This window comes from Apiospora phragmitis, assembly GCF_038363925.1.
Source record: "Apiospora phragmitis strain CBS 135458 chromosome Unknown utg000005l:1.0-4161743.0:1.0-4166827.0, whole genome shotgun sequence".
NCBI classification, from domain to species: Eukaryota; Fungi; Ascomycota; class Sordariomycetes; order Amphisphaeriales; family Apiosporaceae; genus Apiospora; species Apiospora phragmitis.
In genome coordinates, this window is record NW_027117403.1 from 299,869 (window position 1) to 324,076 (window position 24,208).

At 32.7% G+C, this 24,208-nt stretch overlaps 4 protein-coding genes across 4 annotated transcripts; 2 read left to right on the forward strand and 2 right to left on the reverse strand.

Moving 5' to 3' along the window:
* Positions 1–344: 344 nt before the first annotated feature.
* PG994_004179 (HET-domain-containing protein) lies at positions 345–1,875 on the forward strand (the record flags this gene model as incomplete). The annotated part of the gene is made up of 4 exons (XM_066855588.1): positions 345–574; positions 681–778; positions 904–977; positions 1,480–1,875. The coding sequence occupies 4 exons, from the start codon at positions 345–347 to the stop codon at positions 1,873–1,875; spliced, it is 798 nt and encodes a 265-aa protein (XP_066717755.1).
* An 18,669-nt stretch (positions 1,876–20,544) lies between these two features.
* Positions 20,545–20,943, reverse strand: PG994_004180 (uncharacterized protein; the record flags this gene model as incomplete). The annotated part of the gene is made up of 1 exon (XM_066855589.1): positions 20,545–20,943. The coding sequence occupies one exon, from the start codon at positions 20,941–20,943 to the stop codon at positions 20,545–20,547; it is 399 nt and encodes a 132-aa protein (XP_066717756.1).
* Positions 20,944–21,109: 166 nt separating this feature from the next.
* On the forward strand, positions 21,110–21,574 carry PG994_004181 (uncharacterized protein; the record flags this gene model as incomplete). The annotated part of the gene is made up of 2 exons (XM_066855590.1): positions 21,110–21,126; positions 21,184–21,574. 2 exons carry the CDS (start codon positions 21,110–21,112, stop codon positions 21,572–21,574), a joined length of 408 nt encoding a protein of 135 aa, XP_066717757.1.
* A 251-nt stretch (positions 21,575–21,825) lies between these two features.
* Positions 21,826–24,174, reverse strand: PG994_004182 (MFS general substrate transporter; the record flags this gene model as incomplete). The annotated part of the gene is made up of 8 exons (XM_066855591.1): positions 21,826–22,213; positions 22,318–22,480; positions 22,916–22,960; positions 23,021–23,169; positions 23,470–23,681; positions 23,740–23,802; positions 23,853–24,040; positions 24,093–24,174. The coding sequence occupies 8 exons, from the start codon at positions 24,172–24,174 to the stop codon at positions 21,826–21,828; spliced, it is 1,290 nt and encodes a 429-aa protein (XP_066717758.1).
* Positions 24,175–24,208: the final 34 nt, after the last annotated feature.

The window sequence follows — 24,208 nt, forward strand, 5'->3', positions numbered from 1 at the left end:
TATCACCACCGCTGTGTAAAGGAGGTTGATTCCCTCTTTGGTCTTTTTACCCTCGAAATATTGACGAGATACTTCACTGGCTCTCTACCTGTGATGAGAATCACTCTACATGTTCGCATCAAACAGATTCGGAAGGCGACTTCGGTCGCCCGATCTGGCTTATTGATGTTCAGTTAAATTGCATCGTTCCCGCCGAAACTCACAAATACCTTGCTTTGAGCTATGTGTGGGGTGGTGCCGAGTCGGGGCAGTTAACCCGAGAGACGTTGCCGGCGCTCCGATGCCCAGGGGCGCTCGACCAGACAAATTCAGTTGTGGTAGTCCCGAAAACGATTCGCCACGCTATGGGGCTCTCCAACCTCCTTACGCAGATATATTTATGGGTCGATCGACTCTGCATCTGCCAGGACGATGCCGAGACGAAGCATGGCCAGCTGCAATTGATGGCCGACATTTACTATGGTGCCTATTTGACCATCGTGGCAGCGGGTGGCTGGGATGCGGACCATGGCTTCAGGGGCTTGAAGGGTCTCACTGAACACCGCAACGTCAGCCCACACATGGATAAATTTGAGTACGTCGATCTTACAAGTTCTCGAAACTCGATTTGGGTAAGTACCATATAGCCCTGTCTAGCAGACGGATGGGCACTTCCCTAAGCTCATTTGCTCCTTATTTAGTACTCTAGGGGTTGGACTTTCCAAGAGAACCGGTACTCTCGCCGTATGCTCCGCTTTCATCATCAGGTGGTGCTTTGGCAATGCCAACACCATATTTGGTATGAATCCACTGGGACCAGCAACCACCACCCCACCGAAATGAAACAGTAGAACTATGCACAAAGTAATAACTTACGGACTGTTTTATCGAGATACGGCACGGATACAACGATACCTGTATTAGCACTACAAGAAGGCATCACAACTACCTCTTCTGGTTCCTCTACTGATGATTATATGAAACTAGTGGAGGAGTACGTAAGTGCGACATACACGTGTTTTATTAACATATGTAATATTCGGATCTGCTAACAGCACAATTTAAGAACTCCCGAAACTTGACTTACCCCGAGGACGTATACGAAGCTTTTCTTGGAATAATGAAGATGTATCTTCCGTTATTCCCCCAGGGGTTCCGGTGGGGCCTTCCAGTGCAACACCTGGATGCCATGATGTTGTGGCAGCCAAAATCGGGCCACGGACTCTATAGACGGCGGGCTCGCAAATCAGCGTCAGTGGCAGGAAACGGTGTCTCACCCAGCTGGTCTTGGATGGGCTGGCAGGGCGATATTGACATCACCTTATGTGCAGCGTTAGTCAAAGTCGCGCGTTTCCAAAACCTCAGATTAAGATGTATCCGCTGTGCGGTTGGGAACCACCGGTCTCCAGTCACACAGCATCCATACACAGCAAAGTTCTTCCACTGCGCGTACGAGCACCTGTGGCTCGGACCGCCTCTATTCTAACCATTGGTAATCAGGGGTGGATCGACCTGGTGGGCCTCGAGGGAATGCGCGTCGGAGAGAGCGGGATTATCAAGTGGACAGAAGACGGCGGCTCCGTCCATGTGCAGGGGCAGCCATGCGAGCTGGTTGCGCTTTCCGCCTTCGTTGCATTCAATACCTACTCTAAACCTTCTTCCCTGGCACGCATGTCATCCGGCGGCCCTTACCTAGATCTTGCGCCTCTTAAGATCAAGAAAGGAAGGGAGGAGATTTATAATGTCATGGCTGTGAAGCGAGAAAATGGAACCGCCTACAGAGAAGGGCTTGGTATGATGACGAAACGTGTTTGGGAAGGGAAACGTTGGAACCACAGACAGAGGATGTGGTGTTGGGCTGAATACTTCGGCCCGGTCAGCGTTGTTTGGAATTGAGTAACAAGTCAAACCAAAGCCCAAGAATGGGAGTTCTGTGGCAAGGGACGACCAGTTAGAATGCAGCATGGTATGTTATAGCATGATAATGACAAGCCGGCGCGCATCTGAATATCCTTCTCTTTCTCCATCTCTTTTAGCCTTCCCTCTCCTTACCTTTACCCTTTGTGTTCCCACGGTACAGATGATACCAGTCATTAGTAATTCCCCAGTGTTGTATTGTTTAGTAGGCGATTGATCAGACAGTTTCCTAGGTCTATTTATCTTCTGCAACATATCCTCTTTGCCCCATTTCGACCTTACTTTTATATATTAAAAAAATCGTATAAGAAAGAAATCGAGCGTTTTATACGGGCGTATTTTATTTATATTTTGAAGGAGGACTTTTTAAGAACGTTTTTAAAAACGTTCTAAGCGATTTTTACCGTTTTAAATATTTAAAGAGGTTTTCGAAAGGTAGGATTTATACCGTATAAACCGGAATATATAATTTTATAAATAGATATAAAGCTATATATATTAACGCCTCCGGCGACCTTTTTTCGGCCTATTTATACTTTAAGAATTAAAAACTTTAAATAATTTAATTAAGCTTAATTTTAAACCGAATACGTTAAAAATCGAATCGCGCGATATTAAAATAACTTTTCGATATTAATTTTATTTAAGCTTAAATAAATTACGAAAAATATAACGTAAGTTATATACCGGCTCGCTTTATTAAAAAGTAAAGTAATCGCACTATAAGAAGCGAATAAAATATTTAGCCGGCGCCGCCGTATAAAATAAAAGATTAACATATCTTATAAGCGAATGTTTTATATAAGCGAATATATTATTCTTTTACACCTCTTTTAATAAAATATAAGTTAATTTTATTATAACGTATTTAATATATTAAAATTAATCGGAATCCTTATTTTTAGATACTTTTATATTATTCTAATAAGTAAGCCAGCTAACAGTACTACGGTCATGTAACGAACGCTATCCGGGTTCTAAAAGAAACCTAGTAAGACGTACTAAGGGTTATATTAATAATACGAGAAAGTATCTAAACGTGCGATAAAAGTCGCTTTTATTAATATAATAAGTAATAGCTTATAAGAACGAAAGTAATTAAAGTATATAAATTTTAAAAATATTTATAATAGTTTTATTAAAATTATTTATTTTATTAATAAATTAAAATTAATATTTAAATTAATTATTAAAATAAAAAATATTTATATAAAATATATAAAGGAACGTTTATTATTATATATTAAATTTTTTTTTATTAATTTATTATTATTTAATAATCTTTTTTAAATATGCTTAGCGTTACTTAGTAATCTCTTTTAATTACGCTCTATACTATTTAATAATCTCGCTTAAGCGTTTACCGTGCTACGCGATTTATTAACGGTCGCCGTTACTTTATAAACGTATTTATTTTATCGCCGATCGTAACAGTGCCGTTACTCGTTATTAAAAAAAATTTAACGTCGTGTTAATATAACTGGCGGTACGGTCCGTAGTTATAATGTTATAACTTATTTAGGGTATAATAATTCCGTACTAGTAAATAAGGTTTTTTAACTATATAATTAGGTCGGGTTATAATATTATCCTTTTTTTTAATTACTTTATTTTTAAAATATTAATTTTATAAATACCTTAGCCGTCTACTTATTATAATTTATAATAAAATTTTCCTTTTTTATCGCTTTTTATTATAATATATGCTTATTATAAATAATCGCGTCGAAAAATCTCGAGTTAAACTTAATCGTTCCTCCACCGTTTATCGTATAGACCTTGTCGAAGCCTTTTCTAAATTTAGTTTTAAAGTTATGCTTTATAATCGCTATTTTATAAAAAGGTAATTTTATATAATAATAAAAGGCGTTAATAAATATAAGGAGTATACTCGTATTAATTATATATATAATAATACCGAGGTTTTATTATCTTTTTTACGGCGTATATAAAACGAGCACGACCGCCTATCTCGAGAAGAGTCCGCCGTAAAGGCTTATTTCTTAAAACTTTAACGCTAAATTAACGAAGCCGTTACTCGCTTTATTCGTTTCCGTAAATAAAAAGAGATAGCTTGTACCTAAGGGGTTAAATTAGTATAGCGTGGCTTACGCTCCCTAAACGAGCTAAAAGAGCAAAAGCGTCGGGAGTCTAAAGCCGTTATAGCCGTTCAGGTTTAAAAGGGTTTTAATATTATTAATTAGAACGCGACCGACTTCTCTTTTAAGCCGATTTCCGAGGTTATTATTTAAACGTTTATAGCTCTTTAATAATATTCGCTAAATATTTTTTAAACTCTTAGGTATTATTCTTTAATAAGTAACTTTTTTATTAAACGAGGTATTAGAAGCTTCGTCCTTTTTTTCTTTTATCGATAATTCCGTCGATTTCGTACTCGTGCTAATCTATTTCAACTTCTAGCTATATATCGATTAAAATTCCCTCGGCCGCTAGTTTAAATAATAAAATATAAAATATAAAGTGTATTTATATTATTTTAAATAATAATAATCGGTAATTAATTTTTAAAATAACCTTTATAATTTTAAATAATCCGATCTTTTTAAAGTTTAATTTATTATTTAATTACTTAGTTTTAATATTTTATTACAAGAAGTAAACCTTTTCTCTTTCTTTATAAATTAATCCTTTTAACCTTATTTAATCGGCGTATCCTTTTATTTATTATTAAAAGAAAATAAAGGCTTATTATAATATAATTTATAATTTTTTTAATTTTTCGATTTATATGGTCGCGATTAGTGCTAGCTTTTTTTTTAAAGGTTTTCTAATAATTTTTAAGTTATACCCGTAGTTCGTTCAGAATAGTAAAATGCGTATAGCTTCGTTATTTGCGCTGTTATAAATAAATTAGTTTATAAGTAGTAATTATACCTAATTATTTTATTTATAATTAATATAGTAGCGTAGGTATTACTTTCAGGTTTAATTTATCCGCTCGATTTATTTATTCGTTTAAGGGTAGTAAATTATAAATAGTTTATACTTAATTCTAAATTATGCTATAAATAATTTTTAGAATTTAGCGGTGAATAATTTATTTTTATTAGAAATAATTATTTCGGGTAGCCCGTACTAGCTAACGATTATTCGAAGGAATATGTACGTTAAGTTATTAATATCGCTAAATTCTTTATATAATAAGAAGTAAGTATATTTCGTAAGTTTATCCGTAATTATTAAAATACTGTCGTAATCGACCTTAATTAAGGGTTTTTTTAATAAGGGTAGCTTAATAATAAAATTAAGTGTAATAGTTTTTTATACTTTATTTAATAGTAGAATTAGTTATAATTTTCCGTATAACCGGTGTCGGGTAGCTTTAGCTTTATTATAGAGGTTGTATTTACTAATTACCTCGGTTACGATTAGTTTAAGGTTTTTATAATTAAATTATTTAATAATCCGTTTCTAGGTTTTAAATACTCTTTAATATCCGTATATAAGGTATTTATAGAATTCTTTAATAAAGTTTTCGCGATACCGTTTAAAAATATAAATCTTATTTCGGTAAAAAGTAAGACCGTTATGATTTTCGAAGTGATCTTTAAAATAGCTCGCGGGGTCGGGGGTTTAGTTAAATTATTGAAACTTAGTGACTTAATTGTTATTATATTAAACGTAGTTTATAATATTTAATTATTTCGATAATATAAGGTTACTATTTTAATCGTAAATAAAAATAGTTCGCGTTTCGAGTAGAACCTTTTCTTAATAGTCCGGTCGTCGGGTTAATATATTAACGCGACCGTTCTTATTACTTTTTTAATAAATAATAATAAAGTTAAATCTTAATAAAAATTTAAACTATTATATTTATTGTTTATTTAATTCTTTAATAATAATAAACGTTATAAGGTTTTTATAATTAATATAAACTTTAATTAGTTTCATTATTCCGTTAAAATAATATCTCTATTTTTCGCAAGCTTTAATAATAGTTATTAATTCTTTATTATAGATTTAATAATTAAGCTCTAATTCGTTAAGCTTTTTCGAAAAGAATACGACCGGGTATGATTTCCCGTTATTATTTCGTTAACTAAGTTATCTTCCGATCGTATAGTTCGATACGTCGGTTTTAATTTTAAAAGGTTTAGACGGGTTTGTTATATAAAATATTAATTCGTTAAAAATTCGCTCCTTAATATTATAAAAGGCTTTACTTTTTTTTCCGTTTATTAAAATAATTTATCCTTTTTTATTAAGTTTATTAAAGGTGTTATGATCTTATTAAATCTGGGGATAAAAATCCGGTAATAATTAATTAGTTTTAAGAAAGATTTAATTTCTGTAACGCTTATAGGCGTAAGCTATTCTTTAATTATTAAGATTTTCGAAGGTTTTATCCGGATTTCGCCCGAGGATATCACGTATTTCACGAAAATAACGGATCGTTGGTAGAATTCGCTCTTTTTTGGGTTAATTAGTAGGTTAGCGTTTTGTAGCTTTTAAAGTATTAGTTTTACGTGCTTTCGGTACTGCTCGTTATTTTCGGAATAAATAAGGATATCGTCGAGGTATATTATAATAAATTTATCGAGGTATTCCCATAAGAGGTAGTTAATTATAAACTAAAAGCTAATTAATATATTAATTAAGTTAAACGGTATAATTTAATATTCGAAATAATTATACTTAGTTCGAAACGCGGTCTTTTACTCTTTTCCTTTTTTAATCCGGATTAAGTTATATATATTAAAGAGATCGAGTACTATAAAGATCTTAACGTATAATAACCTATTTCGTAAATCGCTAATTAATAAAAAAGGGTATAAGTTCTTAATAATAATTTCGTTAAGCTTTTAATAATTAATATATATATATTATTTAGGTTTCCCGTCCTTACTCTTTTTTTAAAACGAAGAGGATAAGGAAGCCTATTAATAACATAAATAGTTATATAACTCCTTTCTCGAGATTTTCCGTAATATACTCCTTTAAGGCTTGTTTATATTGCTAGTTAAGTTTATATATAGGTATAAATAAAGGTTCCTTCCTATTTTTAAAGGGTATTTCATAATTTTATCGTGTATGAAACGGTAAGCTTATTTTTAATTTCTTATTAAAAAAAGCTTCGAATTACCGATACTTTTTTAATATAATTATTATAACGTTCGGCTTAAAGACTTTAAGTTTATTAAAAGGTTGCTTTTTAGACCGCTATTTATCGATTAAACCTCTTTTTAATATATTTTATTAAAATTAACCTATTCTTTAATTAATTTTAAAACTATTTACTTATAACTAGGGTATTATAGTAAAATATAATTTCTTTACGCTTCGTTATCGAGTAACGCTTTAATATAAACTCTTTTTATATTTATTATTAATATAATATATTTATAAATAACTTAATTATTTATTATTTAATATAGGAACCTATTTTAATCCGCCTGTTATCGTTTTTTTATAATAAGCGGCGTTCGTTTCCCGAACGTTACTCTTATGGGTAATTAATAATTTCTTACGATCGATCTTTATATCGTCGCTATCGTTCTTTCCGTTCTTTATAAAGCGCTTTTTAATATACCGGTAAAAGTGTTTCTATACTCTTCCCCGTATAAAGTACTGTCCTTAATACTTAAGATCCGGGTTTTTAAAGCGATTCGAAAGTTTATTAAGTTCGCGGTAATTTATAAACGCTTTATAAGTTTTTTAATATATTAAAGGGGTCCTTTTATTAAGTATGTACTAATATATCTTAAAAGCGTCGGGCACTCTTTTTTAGATGTTTATAGGCTCGCGATTTTTTTTAAGCGTATTTAAAGTATTAATCCTTAAAATATTCCCTTTAATTTTATCTTTTTAAGTAGTATTATTATAACTATCGTAAGTTTTCTTATATTAATAAGTACGCGCGTTATCCGTTAGGGATCGATGTTCGGATTTTCCCGATAATATAGTCCGGGTGTGATTACGTAATAGGTCGTTTACCGATCTTTCGGGGAAACTATTCGTACTTAAGTTTCTTCGCGAGGTATTCTATATAAGCGTTATATACGTATGAGATCTATAAAAGCGTAAAATATCCTTCGTATGTAAGGGAAATTCGTAGGTCGTCCTTTACGGCGTAATTACCGTGGATTTTTTAATTAAACCCGGCCGTAATAAATACTTAGCGTAAATATTTCGAATTAGGGCAAAGAATATTAAGAATAATTAACTATTTATCGGTTTTTAAATCTCTAAACTTAGCGATCTCGTATATTAATCTATTTATTAATATACTTATTAAACGTTCGTAATTTATAAGTTATTTTAATTAGCTCGTAATATCGTTCGTCGAATTACTATCTTCGTCGTAAGGTAAGGATCGTTCCCTTCGCGTTATCGCGATGTTTCGGCTATAATCCTTTTTACCTTTTAGGGTTTTAAAGAATTATCCGATACCTTCCTTATCTACTAAATAAGAGGCGTACTTATTATTATAATAAGCTATTTAAAATAGGTTACCGTATTTAATAATAGCGCTATTATTATTTATAATTATTATAAAGGTATCCTTTATTTTAATAGCGTTAATTTATTGTTCGTTTAAAACTCGTCGGAAATCTTTTTTTAGTGCTCGATATTTTTAAATATAATATCTTAATTTTTAGTAATTATAATAAGTATTACGTAACTTTTTATCCTGTTTATTATATTTAATAGCGTTAAGGTTTATAAGCTTATTATAATAGCTATATATTATAATATTTTTAGGCGGTATGTAGTTATATTATCGTGGTCGCCCCGTATTAGTTTAAGCTTAACTGGTCTACCGCTAGGGTCCGCCCTGTTTTTCGCGGCGTCGTTCGTATATACGAGTATCGATCTTAATAGTGAGCTCTATATACGAAAGAAAGTTATCGGGGGCGTTAAGCCGGCTAAGTTCGTTTTTAATATCGTCTTTTAATCCTCGATAATATATTATAATTTTCGTAACTTCGGTATAATTTAATCAAGCTATAATACGCCGGAACTCGGCCGTATAAAAAGCGGCTAATCCTTTTTATTTAAAGGTTTTAAATTACTTCTCCGCCTATCGTTTTTCGTCGGGGTTTTAGAAAAATGATTTAAAGGCGTATTTAAAGCCGTTATAACTTTCGAAAATACGTTATACTTTTATGCGGTATAACTCGATTTATTAATTATTTTTTACGAGTTCGTTTAAGTAAGGTTCGAACTAAATAAGTATCTTATTTTTAAAAAATAAAGCGGCGTAAATAATTTATTAAGTAACGTTTTAGAACGTTCTTTTATAAAATCGTTAATAGGTTTTAATTTAAACGAAAAAGTTTTAAAAGTTTTCGCTTATTTCGTTAAAAGGTGTTAACGTATTAATCTTTATACTTTTTTTTAATATAATAAGGGTTTAAATAATATTAATAGCTATATAAAAAAGATATATTTTTTCGCGTAACTTATCGATATCGTGGGGTATTTATCCTAAGGTATTTTTAACTAAAAGCTCGTTACGCTTTTTTTTAAACTTAGCGTAATAATATTAATAATTAACGCTCTCTTACTCGAGTTCTTTAATTCGCTTAACTAATACTTATCAGGTAAGTTCGTTATTATTATCGTCGCTATCGATATTTATAACAGGGTCTCGTTAAGAGGTATTAAAAGTGATAATAGGAATCTTTCTTTATCGGACGGTGTTACTAGGGCTAGGTATAGATATAGTTCTTGTGATGTTATTATTTAAAGGTCTAAGTAATAATTCGTAAAAATAAGAATAATTAAAATATAACGAACGTTATTTAGGTTTAAAAAAAAACTTAATAAAACGTACTAAGGTTTATATTAATAATATGAGAAAGTATTTAAACGTATAATAAAAGTCGCTTTTATCGATATAATAAATAATAATTTATAAAAACAAAAGTAATTAAAATATATAAATTTTAAAAATATTTATAATAGTTTTATTAAAACTATTTATTTTATTAATAAATTAAACTTAATATTTAAATTAATTATTAAAATAAAAAATATTTATATAAAATATATAAAAAAACGTTTATTATTATATATTTAATTCTTTTTTTATTAATTTATTATTATTTAATAATTTCTTTTAAACGTGCTCGGCGTTACTTAATAATCTCTCTTAATTACGCTCTATACTATTTAATAATCTCGCCTAAACGTTTACCGTGCCACGCGATTTATTAACGGTCGCCGTTACTTTATAAGTATATTCGTCCTATCGCCGGTCGTAGCGATACCGCTACTCGTTATTAAGAAAAGTTTAATATCGTATTAATATAACTGGCGGTACGGTCCGTAGCTGTGGTATCGTAGCCTATTCGGGGTATAGTAGTTCCGTGCCGGTAAGTAGGGTCTTTTAGCCGTATAATTAGGTCGGGTTGTAACAGGTCACCTTATATAACGGCGACCCCTAAATTTAAATAACCCTTAATAGCACCACATATAAATCAGTATATAAACTAGCTAGCTTTTAATTTATAATTAATTAAATAATACTATTGTCTTCTTTTTTTCCTCTTTCCGATAGGCCGTAAACTTAACGAGTCAAGACTATAACGCGCGATTTAAAATATTATAAATAGCTCGTTAATAAAATAAGCCGTTAAGAAGTATAATATTCCTAAAATAATTCTATAGGCTCGGATTTACGGCCGCAAGACTATAAAATAACGGAATAAGTCTTTTTAGGCTTTAATAATAGCGGAAAAGTTTTAGATTATAATTTAGTATTTTATATAGTATAATTTAAGCTGCTTACCGGTATACGTTATTTTCTAGATATTCGTTTAGCGGATTTTTTAAATTAACGGGATTAATATAATACTTAATAAATATTAGGTTAAAAGATTTATTACTTATTATTTATTTATTAATACTACGTTTTTTAAAAGGATAAATTTTTTAAAGCTTAATATAACTTCCGTAAAGAAAATTATTAAGTTTTTTAAACAGCTTAATAATCTTATTTTAAAATCGATCCCTTTAGAGTTTCGGTTTAACGTTAATAAGATCGGTAACTAGCTCGGCTATAGAATAAATATAATAATTATTAGATTTATTAAAATAAAGAGAATATTAGTTATAAACTCTTTTAATTAAAAATAGGCTTTTACGGTCGAATATAATAATGCTTTAGGCCGAGCTTTGCCTTTTTTTATTATATTTAAAAGTTAATAAGTCTAATAGTAATAGTTTTTAAAAAAGGAGGACTCGTTAACGGATATTATAGAGGATTAAGTCTTTACGGTATCGCTTAAAGGCTAGATTAATAAGGAGCTAGTTTTAGTATAATTAAATAAGGGTTTTATCCCTTATATAAAACTTAAAAACGAGGAATAATAGCGGCTTATTATTTTAAATAGTTATATTAATTACGTAAGCGAGGATTTTATTATAACGTGTTTAAAGTATAAGATATAGTTTTTTTTCTTTCCGGTATACTCGTTATATTTATTATAACCTTTAAATTTTAATCTTTTTAATATATTAAAGAATACTTATTATTAAAAAATATTTTTATATTATATAAGATTTAATAATATAAATATAAATAAAAGAGACTTTTTTCGATATTACGAATTAATTAAAAGGTTTATTTTTTAGCCGTATATAATAATTAGCGGCTAGGCCGTAATTAATATATTCCCTCGTAATATTAATAAGCCCTTTAATAACCGGAATTAAAAAATAAAAAACTAAATAAAAATAGAATTATTTAAGCCTCCTTTTAATATTTTTAATAAATAATTTTCTTTTATAACGTTATTAATATTTATAATTAATTATTAAATTAAAAAGTTAACGGATACGTTTAATAATAATAATATTATTTTCGATAGCGCGACGCGCCGGGTTTTATTCCGGAAGTTTTAAAAAAGTTTAAATATTTTAAACGGCTAAATCAGCTAATTAGAACACGAGAAGTTAGTTTTAAAAGGTAATTTAAAAAAAGAAAGAGGTAAAAAAGAAAAAGAGTAATACTTAACCTTAATTAAAAGTTTACGCGTATATAAAATACTATAATAATTAAGAGGGAAATAAATAGCGTTATATTAGAACCCTAAGCTATTACTCTTTTATCGTCGACGCCGGAAGCCGTTGTAATTAAATCTAACTCTAAATCTGAGATTAAAAGTGTTATAAAAACGTTTCGAGATTAAAACGGTGTTTTTAGGATTTTATATTAATTTTTAATTAAATTATTCGTATTATTGTTATGTAGTATTATTATTAGTTTTTAAGGTCTCAGTTGCATGAGGTGACCGTAGTACCGTTAGCTAGCTTACGCGTATTATACCCGAGCTTTCCGCAGATTTTATAACGTTATAAGCGTGTCTTAAACATCTTTGTACGATTACTCTTTTAACGCGCTTCGATTTATAACTATTTATTAACGTCCTTTTAAAACTATAAGTCTTCTTTAATTTATATACGAAATGATCCTCTATTTTATAGCCGTTTTTTTTCGTACGGCGGCGGCGGCTAAATATTTTATTTACTTTTTAAAGTATCGCGTTATTACTTTTTAAAAAAGTAACTCGGTATATAATATATATTATAACCTTTACGATTTAATTAAAACTAATTAAAATAAATATTAAAAAATTATTTTAATATTATACGATATAGTTTCGAACGTATTTAGTTTAAGATTAAGCCTTAATCGGGTTGTTTAAAATCTTTAATTCTTAAGGAATAAATAGGCTAAAAAACGTCCCCGGAGGTATTAAAATACGTAGCTTTATGTCTAATTATAAAATAATATATTCCGGATTACACGGAGCGAGTCCTATTTTTCGAAAACCTCTTTATATATTTAAAACGATGAACATCGCTTAGAACGCTTTTAAAAACATTAATAAGAAATTTTCCTTTAAAATATAAATAATATGCGCCTATATAAAATATTTAATTTCTTTTTTATACGCTTTTTTAATATATAAAAATAACCGATATTAAAAAGTTAAAGTTTATATAATAAATAAAAGAATATATAAAATATAATAATCGAGTTCTTTTTATAATAAAGTTTAAAAATTATTAAATAATAACTTTTATAGCCGTTAAAAATTAATAAACGGTAAGCACTTTTCGTATAAAACTTCGTATATTTATTAAAGTATCGAATCTAGTCTTCGCTTCTTTTATTCGTAATTTAATTATTTTTAATAATTACGATTATTTAGTTTTTTAATAATAAGCTATTTTCGTATTAAAAAAAGAGGTACGTTTTCCTAGTAAAGATAATATACGGAGGGATGGCGTAACCGTATAATCCGACGCTTTAAATAATTATAACCTATTCCGAGTTCCTTTATTATATTACCCTAAGCTTTCCGCATTAATCGGAGATAATTATAACTATTTCGAACGAGATTTAATTTATAAAAAAGCCGGTCTCGTTAAAGTTATAAATATCCTCCTTTTAGATCTCGTATTTATAAATTATATTTCGTACGAAAATAAATTATACGTAATACGCGTTAAAATCCTTATAAAGGACTCTTTAATAATCGATTCTTCGGTTAAAACGCGTCCGGAGGTCTAATTATTATTATATAAAGTTAAAAGCTTAATTAATACCAACGCGTCCCGCGTTACGTAAGTTAAGTAATTAATTCGCTATATCTTTTATACTACTTAACCGGGGAAGAAACGATTACGTATTTAAATTAATAATATATTAAATAATCGTATCTTTTTCGAAATTTAAAAGCTTTCGAGAATTTATAAGTATTTTATATCGTATAGGTCAGCTATTTCGTCTACGCTATAAGGTTTTCGATAAAACGTAATAAATTAATATAGCCTGTTATACGCTTAAATTTAAATCTTCTTAAAGCGTTTAAAACGCTAGAATTATATCGCTCTTTTTTTAAAGTTATAATATTTTCGGACGTAAAAGAATATAAAAAAAGGTTAAAGCTATAAAGAAATTTATAAAAGTGAGATATTCGCTTATAAGATACGTTATTTCGTATAAAAATTAAAAAAAAACTTATAGTGTTAGAATAGCAAGAACTGAGGTTTTTTATATTACTTTAAAAGGGGTATTACGTACCTACGCGTACGAACCCCTTTCTTATTTTATTAAGAGGGGTATATAATGCTCCTCGTAGCTTATATTAAAGATAGATATAAATAATAAAATATAACGATTAAACTTTAATTAAACCCGGAATTTATACGTATATACGAAAGCTTATTTAATATTAATTAATAATTACTCGTGGCGATTATAAATTAATAAAAGTGAAGAGACGGTTTTACGCCCTTACCGACGTAAAGGCGATTATGCTAAAGAGCCCCGAGAATTTCCGTTTATTAGAGATTCGGAGGAAGAGCTGAACTAAATTAACTATATGAGGAGGAACCTTTTTTCCCGAGTATATATTATAGGGAGGAGACTAGGTTTCGAATTATACGCGAAACGAGTTAAATAATATATAATTATATATTTAAATAACCCTGTTATACGATTTATAAAATAATAACCCCTATTAAAATAGAATTAATTACGGTCGGCGAATCGGGATCGAGCCCGGACGTATCGAACCTAGATAGACCGATAATTTTAAACCCCGAACTATTTATATACGAAACAGTATTTAAATACCGAGATCTCGTTAATAGTTTAAAAAAAGAACGTTAACCTCGCTTTTTAAAATTTAAACTTTTAAAAATACTTTCCGAAAAAATAATACCTAAACTTTTTATAACGTACCTTATATAATACTTTTTAAAATACTATATATTAAAAATAAAAAAAAAGTTCTTTTAAAAAGCGTTTAATATAAAATTCGAAAAATAAATCGAATATTAATTCGGTTAAATTAACCGTATATTTTAAAAATAGCTTTATTATTATTTCGAGGGAAACGGAATTAATATATCGATAAGCGGATTTTTTAAAAGTAAGCTCGCACGATTAATACTACCGGCCGCTCCTGTATATTAATAGGACCGACCGGCAAAACTAACTTCGGAAACCCGAAAAGAGGATATTCTATACTCTTTTTTAAAATAAATAATCGAATAACCGCCGCTTAAACGAGAGATACCCGGTCTCCGTACGGAGTAATCGTTCGCGATACTACGGAATACTTTAAGCCCGACGTCTAACCCTAGATTTATAAGTACCTAAGCGTCGTAAGATATCGTCTTTTTTCTTTCTCCGACTCCGGTACCGTTAAACCAGACCGTATAATTATCTAGTTTAGCGTATATTACGGAGTACGATATCTTTTTAAGCCGAGCTATTTATAATAATAAAATCGATTAAAATAAGGTTGTTACTCTTTCGAAAATATAAAAAAAAAAAAAACTATATTAATAAATTATATAATATTTTTTATAATAAAATATAAATATTTATTAATATATATTAACGGCTAAATATATTAAAAGACTAATACTATATAATCTTTTTAAATATTTTTTCCGGCCGTATAGAAGTATTTTATTTTAATTATATCGGACCCGAAAAGAGATAAAACAAGATATACCACTTTATAAATTCGTATTTTAATACGATAATAAATTATATATAATATTTTACGAATTAAATAATAAATTCTTTTATATAAATAAAAAGTAAAAACGTTAAAAAATAACTTATTAAGGTTTTAAAAATCTTATTAAATAAGTTTTAACTTATATAACGAGCCTTCGGAAAAAGATTTAAAAAAGAGATCGCTCTTTATACTTTAATTATACGAGCCTATCGAGGAGTTCCGGAGCTTACACCGGCCCTTATTAATTAAAAGCTAATATACGAAGCGTTATTTTCGAACCTTCGCATATTACTAAGTATAATAACGGATTAAATATTATCGGAACAATATTTAATAAAGGAACTATATTAAACCCCGGTTATAAATACGTATTTAATTAATAAACGGTTTATAAATAACCGTATAAAAAAAACCGACTAATTTATAATAATAAATTATTATATAATAACCGACCACTAAAATAAAAAAGTAGCTAGAGACTCGTTAACACTTTTTAGCTAAAATTATCGTACGGGAACCGGTAATTCGAACAAGGAACTTACTAAATCCGCTATAAATAAAGCTATTAATTAATAAACTACCTAGCCGAAAAGCGAACCCGTATAATAACCTAATACCTCTAAGCGTATAATAACGTTAGATAGGATTTCCTTACTTAAGAAAAATACAAGGATTTCGTTCGAAACTAGGAAAGGAAAAAGGAGAAGTTAAAAAATAACGAAAAAGAGTACGATTATCTTGATCCGGAAAACGCACGATAAAGTATTACTTATTTAACGAACGCCGCGTTCTATTACCGGCTTATTAATAAAGATATTTATTTTATAAATATTTAATTAAATTAAGAATAACGAACGAAAAAAAATTAATAATCGATATTATATCGCTTAAAGAATTATATAAAAAAAAGGAGATTTTAAAAATTTATTAAGTCGACGGCCGAAATAACCCTATAAACGCCTTTATTAAAAAATCTCTAAATAAATTCTTTAAATAATTAATATTAATTAATAGGTTAACCGTACGCGTAAAAGCGTACGTTCGAGAAACTAGATTCGTATAACAAATAAGAAAAGTGGAGAAAAAGAAAGATATTTTCTTCTTTAACGGGGTATAACGTATCGCGATATATAATAACGCCCTTATTATTATTACTATTTTTATTATTATTATTATTAAAGGACTTATTACTTAATTAAATTAATATTAAAAAGGTATAATATTACTTATACAGCTTAAATAAGTACCGAATACCGGATTAATATAACTTATTTATATAAAACCTTTATAAAGGGAAGACTCGTTTTAAAAAGGGGAGCTGCTTAAATCTATTATTAAAATAAAAACTATTAATATTAGAATAGTAAGAACTGAAGTTTTTTATATTACTTTAAAAAAAGTGCTACGTACCTACGCGTACGAACCCCTTTCCTATTTTATTAAAAAGGGTATACGATGCCCCTCGTAGCTCGTATTAAAGATAAACATGAATAATAGAATATAACGATTAAACCCTAATTAAACCCGGAACTTATATATAGGTATAAAACCCTATTTAATATATAGTTTTAAAAAAACGTAAATAAATAGTTATAAAACGAATCGCGTTAAAGAAATAGTTATATAAGGACGTTTAAAACGCGCTTATAACGCTATAGAATCTACGGAAAGCCCGGGCATAATTATTACGATCGGCGGGTTAGTCCCCCGTGGGGTAGCACTTAAGGCGTAGAATTAAATAAAAATAGCCGTTTAAGTATTTCCGAAGCTTTTATTTTATAACTTAATAATTAATTTAAACATATTATAATATAATAATTAAATATAATTATTACATAAGAAACGTAGGCTCGTTTTTTATATTTATTAATTAAAAGCTCTCTTTAATTATTTAAATAAGATCGTTAATAAATTAATAAAGCCTTATACGAATTAGTTTTTTATATAAAAGCTTTAAAGTTTTTCTATACCGAGCTTAAATAAATTATACGGTTATTAAGAGTTTATCGCCTTAAGTATAAAGGCATACCCTTAGAAAAGGTGTATAGTATTACGATCGGCGGGTTAGTCCCCCGCGGGGTAGCACTTAAGGCGTAAAATTAAATAGGAATAACCGTTTAATTATTTTTAAAGCTTTTATTTTATAGCGTAGTAGTTAGTTTAAGCGTATTATAATAATAATAATACGCGCACTTATTAAAATAATATAAAGGTATTTAAAGATAAGGATTTCGATTAATTTTAATAAATTATATTCGTTATAATAATATTAATTTATACTCTATTATATTAAGTTTTAAAAAGTGGTTAATTCGCTTATATAATTATTTCGCTTATAGGGTACGTTACCCTTAATTTTCTTTCGTAAGGTAATTCGAGATACCTTGAATTTTTTAAAGGTTACACGTTTCGACTTATTAGTTTATGCGGCTAAATGCGGCTAAAATAACACGTTAAATAACGAATTTAAAGGATAAAATAAATATAATTAAAACGTATAAAAAGTAATAACTTTAATAATATCTTTTAATTATAAATAAAGGATTTAAATACCTTATACCACTCTTATAAATATTTATTTACCTTATTAGTTTTTAATAACTATACCGCCTTCTTTTTTTACTTACACCACCTATTAAAGCACGCCCCGAAGTCCGACAAGCCTTAACTTTAAAATTACTCGTATAGTCTCCTACACTTCCGCTTATTATAACTATTCTCTCCACAGGTCGAACAGCGGCCTACTAAAGCTACTCCTTCGAAACGGCGTTACCGTTTTCGAAGCCTTTTTTTAAAAGGCCTCCCGCGTGGGGCCCTCGTAATTAGTAGAAAGTAAAGAGCGTTAAATAAAGGTTTTAACTCGTTAATATTAATTAATAATATTAAATTATTATATGTAATAGTTTATATTATTAAAGAGAAATATAACGAGATATATAATATTAAATTATTTTTAATTATTTAAATAATTAAAATAATATAGTTATAAAGGATTTTATTTTATTAAAAGTATCGATATAAATACTTTTTAATAAAGAAGCTTATAATAAAGACGTTTTTATTAAATTAAATTATTTTAGTTTTTATAAATAAAAAGAATTATATCTTATTATTTAAAACTAATAACTTAGTTTTTTAACAAGCTTTTTTAATAAAAAAAATAGTTAATTTAATAATATTTATTACTTAAAGAGCTATTTACCTTCGTAAAGCTCTCTTTTTTATAACTTTATATTAAAGCGAGTTTAGAGGCTCGAGAATTAATAGTTTTCGATTTACTTTAAAAACATTATTTTAAGACTTAATTAAATTATTAATATCGTGCCCGTAACGTTTCGCATAATAAAAGGCTTCGACTTAAAAAGCTGGCTCGATCGCTCGAAAATAGGTGGCAGCTTCTTGTTTTTATTATCGGACCTTCTCTAGGGCTATTTCGTACTAGTCTAGTATAGCTACACGGGCAATATTCTAAAAAAGCGTGGTAAGGCCTCTTTCGAACTTGGCCGTGAAATTCTCTTTAATATAGTAGCAACATTAAACTGTACGAGCAGTTAGTTTTAAAACCTCCTCGCTACTCTAGAGGCCTTTATCTCGATTCGAAAGTAGTGTAACCGGCTCTATAAGCTCTAGAATAACCCATTTTAAATATTATAAAAACTAAAGCTATAAGGACTTATTTTTAACCTTAATTATTACTTATATAAGAGTTAAACCCTCTTCGTTAGCGTCGATTATTACGGTAGAAAAAAGTGTTAATATAAAGCGGTTTTTAAAGAAAGTTTCGTTTATAATTACGAGCTTTTTATAATAGCGAAAGCTCGCTTTATTTTAAAAAAAGTAAATAAAGATTCGCTTAAAACGTTATTAACGGTCTTATAATAACTATATATATAATTAATTTAATAGCTTTAAAAAGCTTTTTATAAGTTAAGAATACTTAAAAATTAACGTAATATTTATTAATACCTTTATTAAAAAAACGAAGGCGATATTCTTATACTCTTTTATAATCGATATTTTTAACGAATTAAATATAAAAGAAGTCGAGGATTTATTATAATATAGTTTATTAAGTAACGGTAAAATAAACAAGCACGGTTTAATTAAGCCACTCTTTATAATAAGCTGCCGAGTACTTTTATTAAAGGCTATAAAAATAGTTATAAATAACTTTATTAATATATAAATTTTAAAGATCTTCCTCAGCGTTATAAAACGTTATATAGCTCTATAAACAACCCTCTATAGCGAAGAGGTAAGCTTGTATTACGCGGGTCGCGTTTCGGCGGTCGACTTTATAACTTTTCTCTAATAGTGTTAAGGTCGAAAAACTCGAAGCTATCGACTAGGACTTAAAGTAACGGTAACGAGGTTATTATAAGTAGCAAGTAGCACTAATCTCTTAGTTTAAACTACCTACGAATAAGTCACCTACTTTTTTAACGAAAGGGGTAGTAGCTAAAGTATTAAAACCGGCAGAAAAACGACAGGGTAAATAAATCTTTATAAGGGTAGTATAGGGTATTTAAATCCTTTACTCTTTAATTACTAATAAAAGAGTTAAATATTAATTTATATATAAAAAAGGTTAAAAAGCTTAGCTTATTAATAATTAATTTAAGTAACTACTTATATAATAAGACGACTAAGTGGTTAAGGTGCTCATTTATTAAAAGGTTAAATAAAGAATATAGTTTAGGCACATGGGGGGGGAACCAGTCTATTGTAACACATAACAAGAAAAGGCGCTAGCGGTCTGTCATTACTGGATTTTCTCATCACGACAGAGAAGCTCGATCTCAATTACGTACCACCTGGTGGATCAATCACCACCTTGGGAGCCGCAATTCAAGAGTGCAGTGAAAGCCACAGCTATGGGTTTGCGGCTGTAAGAAAGCTACTTGAAGCTGGGTATGACCCGAACGCCATTTCTAAACAACTAGATGGTCATATTTATCCTCCCGCAAGGGACAGTAATGCAACGCCTCTTCTATCGGCCATTCAACTAAGAAATATCGATTTGGTCAAACTCCTCCTCGAGGAACATACCGATGTCAACAGGGAAGCAACACTCGGATTCCAGAGGACACCGCTACAACTGGCGGCCGAACTGGGCTGCCTCGATATCGTCAAGCTACTGATTTCCCATAATGCCAACGTGAACGCTGACCCCGCCCGTCGACGTGGGGGGACTGCCTTGCAGCTGGCTGCCATCAGTGGGAACTGCAACATCGTGTGAGAGCTCCTCAAGCATGACGCCGATCTCCAGCAACGTCCGCGCGTTCTCGGGCGATGGACCCTGGAAGGTGCCGCCGAGCACGGGCGATTGGAAATGATTGAGTACCTGTGGCGGCTCAACAGCGACAGGAGCTTCATTGGCGAGGGCTTCAGTGACGAGATCTGCGACCGGGCCATGGAGCTCGCCGAGGAAAATGGACACGAAGCGTGCCAGGACTTGATTCGAGAACTGAGAAACTCTAGGATACAGTACCTTTGACTTGGGATTTGGGGTCTGGGGCACTGACGGTGGCATAAGGGGAGACTTTCATTGCTCGTGCATTTCTTTTCCGGGTTTCCATATTTATTGGCAAGGTGAGCAGCAAGGAACATGTTCATCTAGACAGACTGATTAAAAGTTCCAAGTGCAACTGGGTTGATCACCATGGGTTGAGTGACTGTTTAGGTGGCCTGGTAACACGATGCAACCGCTGGCAAGGTAAAGCCATATCAAACCCCTTAGAAGAAAACGCCAACCAGACGGGCCGCTATTGAGCATTCGCACAGCCGACGCGATCCTGCCACTACTAGGACTGGCCACCGTGGCTCTCCGAGGTGGAACGCTGGCTGTGGCGTTTGGTCAGCCTCCTCTGTGGCCCATGGGCTCTCATCACCCTAGTCGCTGCGGTGTCCGGGATAAGTACCAGGAAGAGCTCGGTTCAGGCCATGATGGTGGTGCCTTTTGGGATGGCGAGAGCTCTTTGGCTTGCACTGAGTTTGATGACACACCGAACCTCCAACCCGGAGATTTACGCAAAGTTCAGCCAGGACTGGGCTGTGTACTGGCCACAATTTGGGGTATGAGGGTTCTAGTAAGGATACTGAAAGGTATCGTAGAATGGGGAATCGTCAGCTTCTGTGGACATCTGATTAGCTTCAAGGGCTAAAAGTTGAGGAGCAACACCTACGTCAAGATGTTTCTGACTTTCACGAATATGGGGTTCAAGCTTTAATACATATATCGATGCTCCATGAATGAATGGCACATGAACCTCCGAACGCTTCTAAATTTCATCAAGTCATGTGAAATATAAAACAGCTACATTCGAAATGAGTCATTATAGCTTCCGTACGCAGTTACGTATCATCCCGGTCCAACACAAGTTTCCCACTGGCAGCCTCAACTCACAGCACTGTACTACACAGTCGTGGTGGTACCAGGCATCAGCATCGTCGGGAAGGGAATGCCCAGGTATTTAGTGAATATGTAGCTGCCGTAGCAGGTCATGACCAAGCTCTCCGTCGAGGTCGACGTGACGGCGGGCGCCGTGATGGTCGCCGCCGTGACGCCGCCGTCGCTGCACGCGCTATAGTACGCCTCGTACGAGTCGCAGTACGCCGAGGCGTAGACCGGGATCCCCGTGGACCGCACCGTCGCGGTCCCGTCCAGGCCCGTGGCCGTGACGCCGGCGCCGTGGGTGAACGTCCGCTTCGCGAGCGGGGACGGGCTGGTGGTCGTGACAACGACCGTCTCCGTTGTGGTATAGGACGTAGTGGTGGTGTAGTATTCAGTGGCAGTAGTTAAGCTACGCAGATGATAATTAGTCACGTTGGTGGCTTGTTGGCGAATGGGAGGGAGGTCATTGCAGCGGCTGGCTCGTTGGTGGGGATTTTACGAAGATAAACTTACCTTGCGGGTGGCGTTACGGTCCATGTGATCAAGGCCGAGCAATCAGCCAGACGAACCGCAAGGCCCGGCGATCCTGTCGTAGCTAAAACACCGGCGGAATATATGGGGCGAGGATGCAGACGAGTTCGAGCCGGAGCGGTTCTTGAAGGAGGGAAAGTTCGACCTGGAGGTAAAGAAGAAACTGCGAGTCTTTGGCTTATTCGGCACGATATGTCCCGGGAGGTTCCTTGCGACAAACATGGCCATTTCACCAGCCATCCGGTTGTTTTCAACCCTTGACATAAGCCCCCGGCAGGAAGAAGAATTCGTGCTGCCAAAGGAACGCAAGGACACGGTTGTGGGTATGGCAGCACCCGATCGGGAAGTCGTTATGAGGATCACGAGGCGGGCGTCCACTAAAAGCATGATTATGACATGGAAATCGTAATATATTCAATCCTTTCCATCTTATTTTGATTGACCCATGGAACCAATTACCAACTGTTTCAACACGGCCATCGCAGTGACGAAGTTATAAAAGCCAGTTTCAATGCTATTGACCTTTTTTCCACACACACTAGAAAGGAGGACGCTCAGCCATAATCTGCTTCTCTCTTACCGTCAAGCATGACATTCTCAATGGATGACTCATTCATTTTATTACCTGGAAGCATAGGTAAGGATATAGACACAAGAACTCATAACAAGATGAGAAGCTACTGACGGTCATCGCGCCTTTGAAGTAGAACGGCAGCCGTCAGGGTCATTCCGGCGCATACGATCAGGCCGGCCGTGATGGAGTTTCCCACCAGAAAGCGCGGGGCATAGGTGGTGTTGTATGTGACCAGGGCTATCCAGGCATTGAAAGCGTAGCTACGAAACCAGTATTAGCAATGGGACCTGCTTCCCTATCAGGAAGAGATCAAAACCGTGGCTTCTTACGCGATGGAATTTATTATTCCTAGGATGAACTTGCGCTCGAGGTTGTCCCGGCACAATATTCATTCACCATGGTCTAGATGAGTTTCAGAGAATTATTAGCCTACACCGCGTTGAGCTTTGGTCTAGGGAGCGACTTCCTGACTTACAAGGAAGATGGGTCCTGGCCCCTGTGCGAAGCTGGAAAGTCCTATCAGCATAGAGACCAACACAGGCAGGAGAGGGCACACTTACCCGGTCATGTAGAATGAGGCCCATTCAAGCCCAAATGGTACGCCATCCCATATCGCTAGGTTCATGGCCGCGAAGAAGCAAACAGTAAGAGAGAAGTACACAATCGGTGCTCGTATCTGAAGGCCGTCGCTCACCCAGCCATAAGCGAGGGTAGTGACAATGGTGACGGCGTTGGTTACGGTCGGGAAATTGTTGATTGTGGTACCGTATAGCTGTTGGTATCAGTACTTGGGGGATAACTTACAAGTAAATAGGAGAGGCAATACGCACCGATTGAGGCTTTTCAGCCAAAGGTTCATGTACGTCCCGATGTTCTCGCTGCAGATGAAGAACCTGAATGCAATTAGATTCCACTACCGGTACCATGGGGGTCTGGCCGGTACTCGCGTGTAGTAGGCAGTATACACCCAGAAATGCCACTTTCCAAGGATGCGTTTCAGCCCAGCCAGTGTGAAAGGCTCATCCAGCTGCTTCCCCACTCGCTTCATGCGATCCAAGGCCAGTTGCTTCTCCTCGGGCGTAAGCCACCGAACTCTTGTGTTGCTTGGCAAATCGGGCAGGGCGTAGTAGGCTGTCAAGCGTGTTAGCATGGTTAGCCCTAGATGTCATCTACAATTACTTACCCCATATGGCCATTGGCAGAGTAATGATGCCGTCGAAGCTGAATAACCATCGCCATCCGGATAGGCCTCCAACTCCGTTCATACCCGTATATAGTGCTGCTTGCTGACCGAATGTT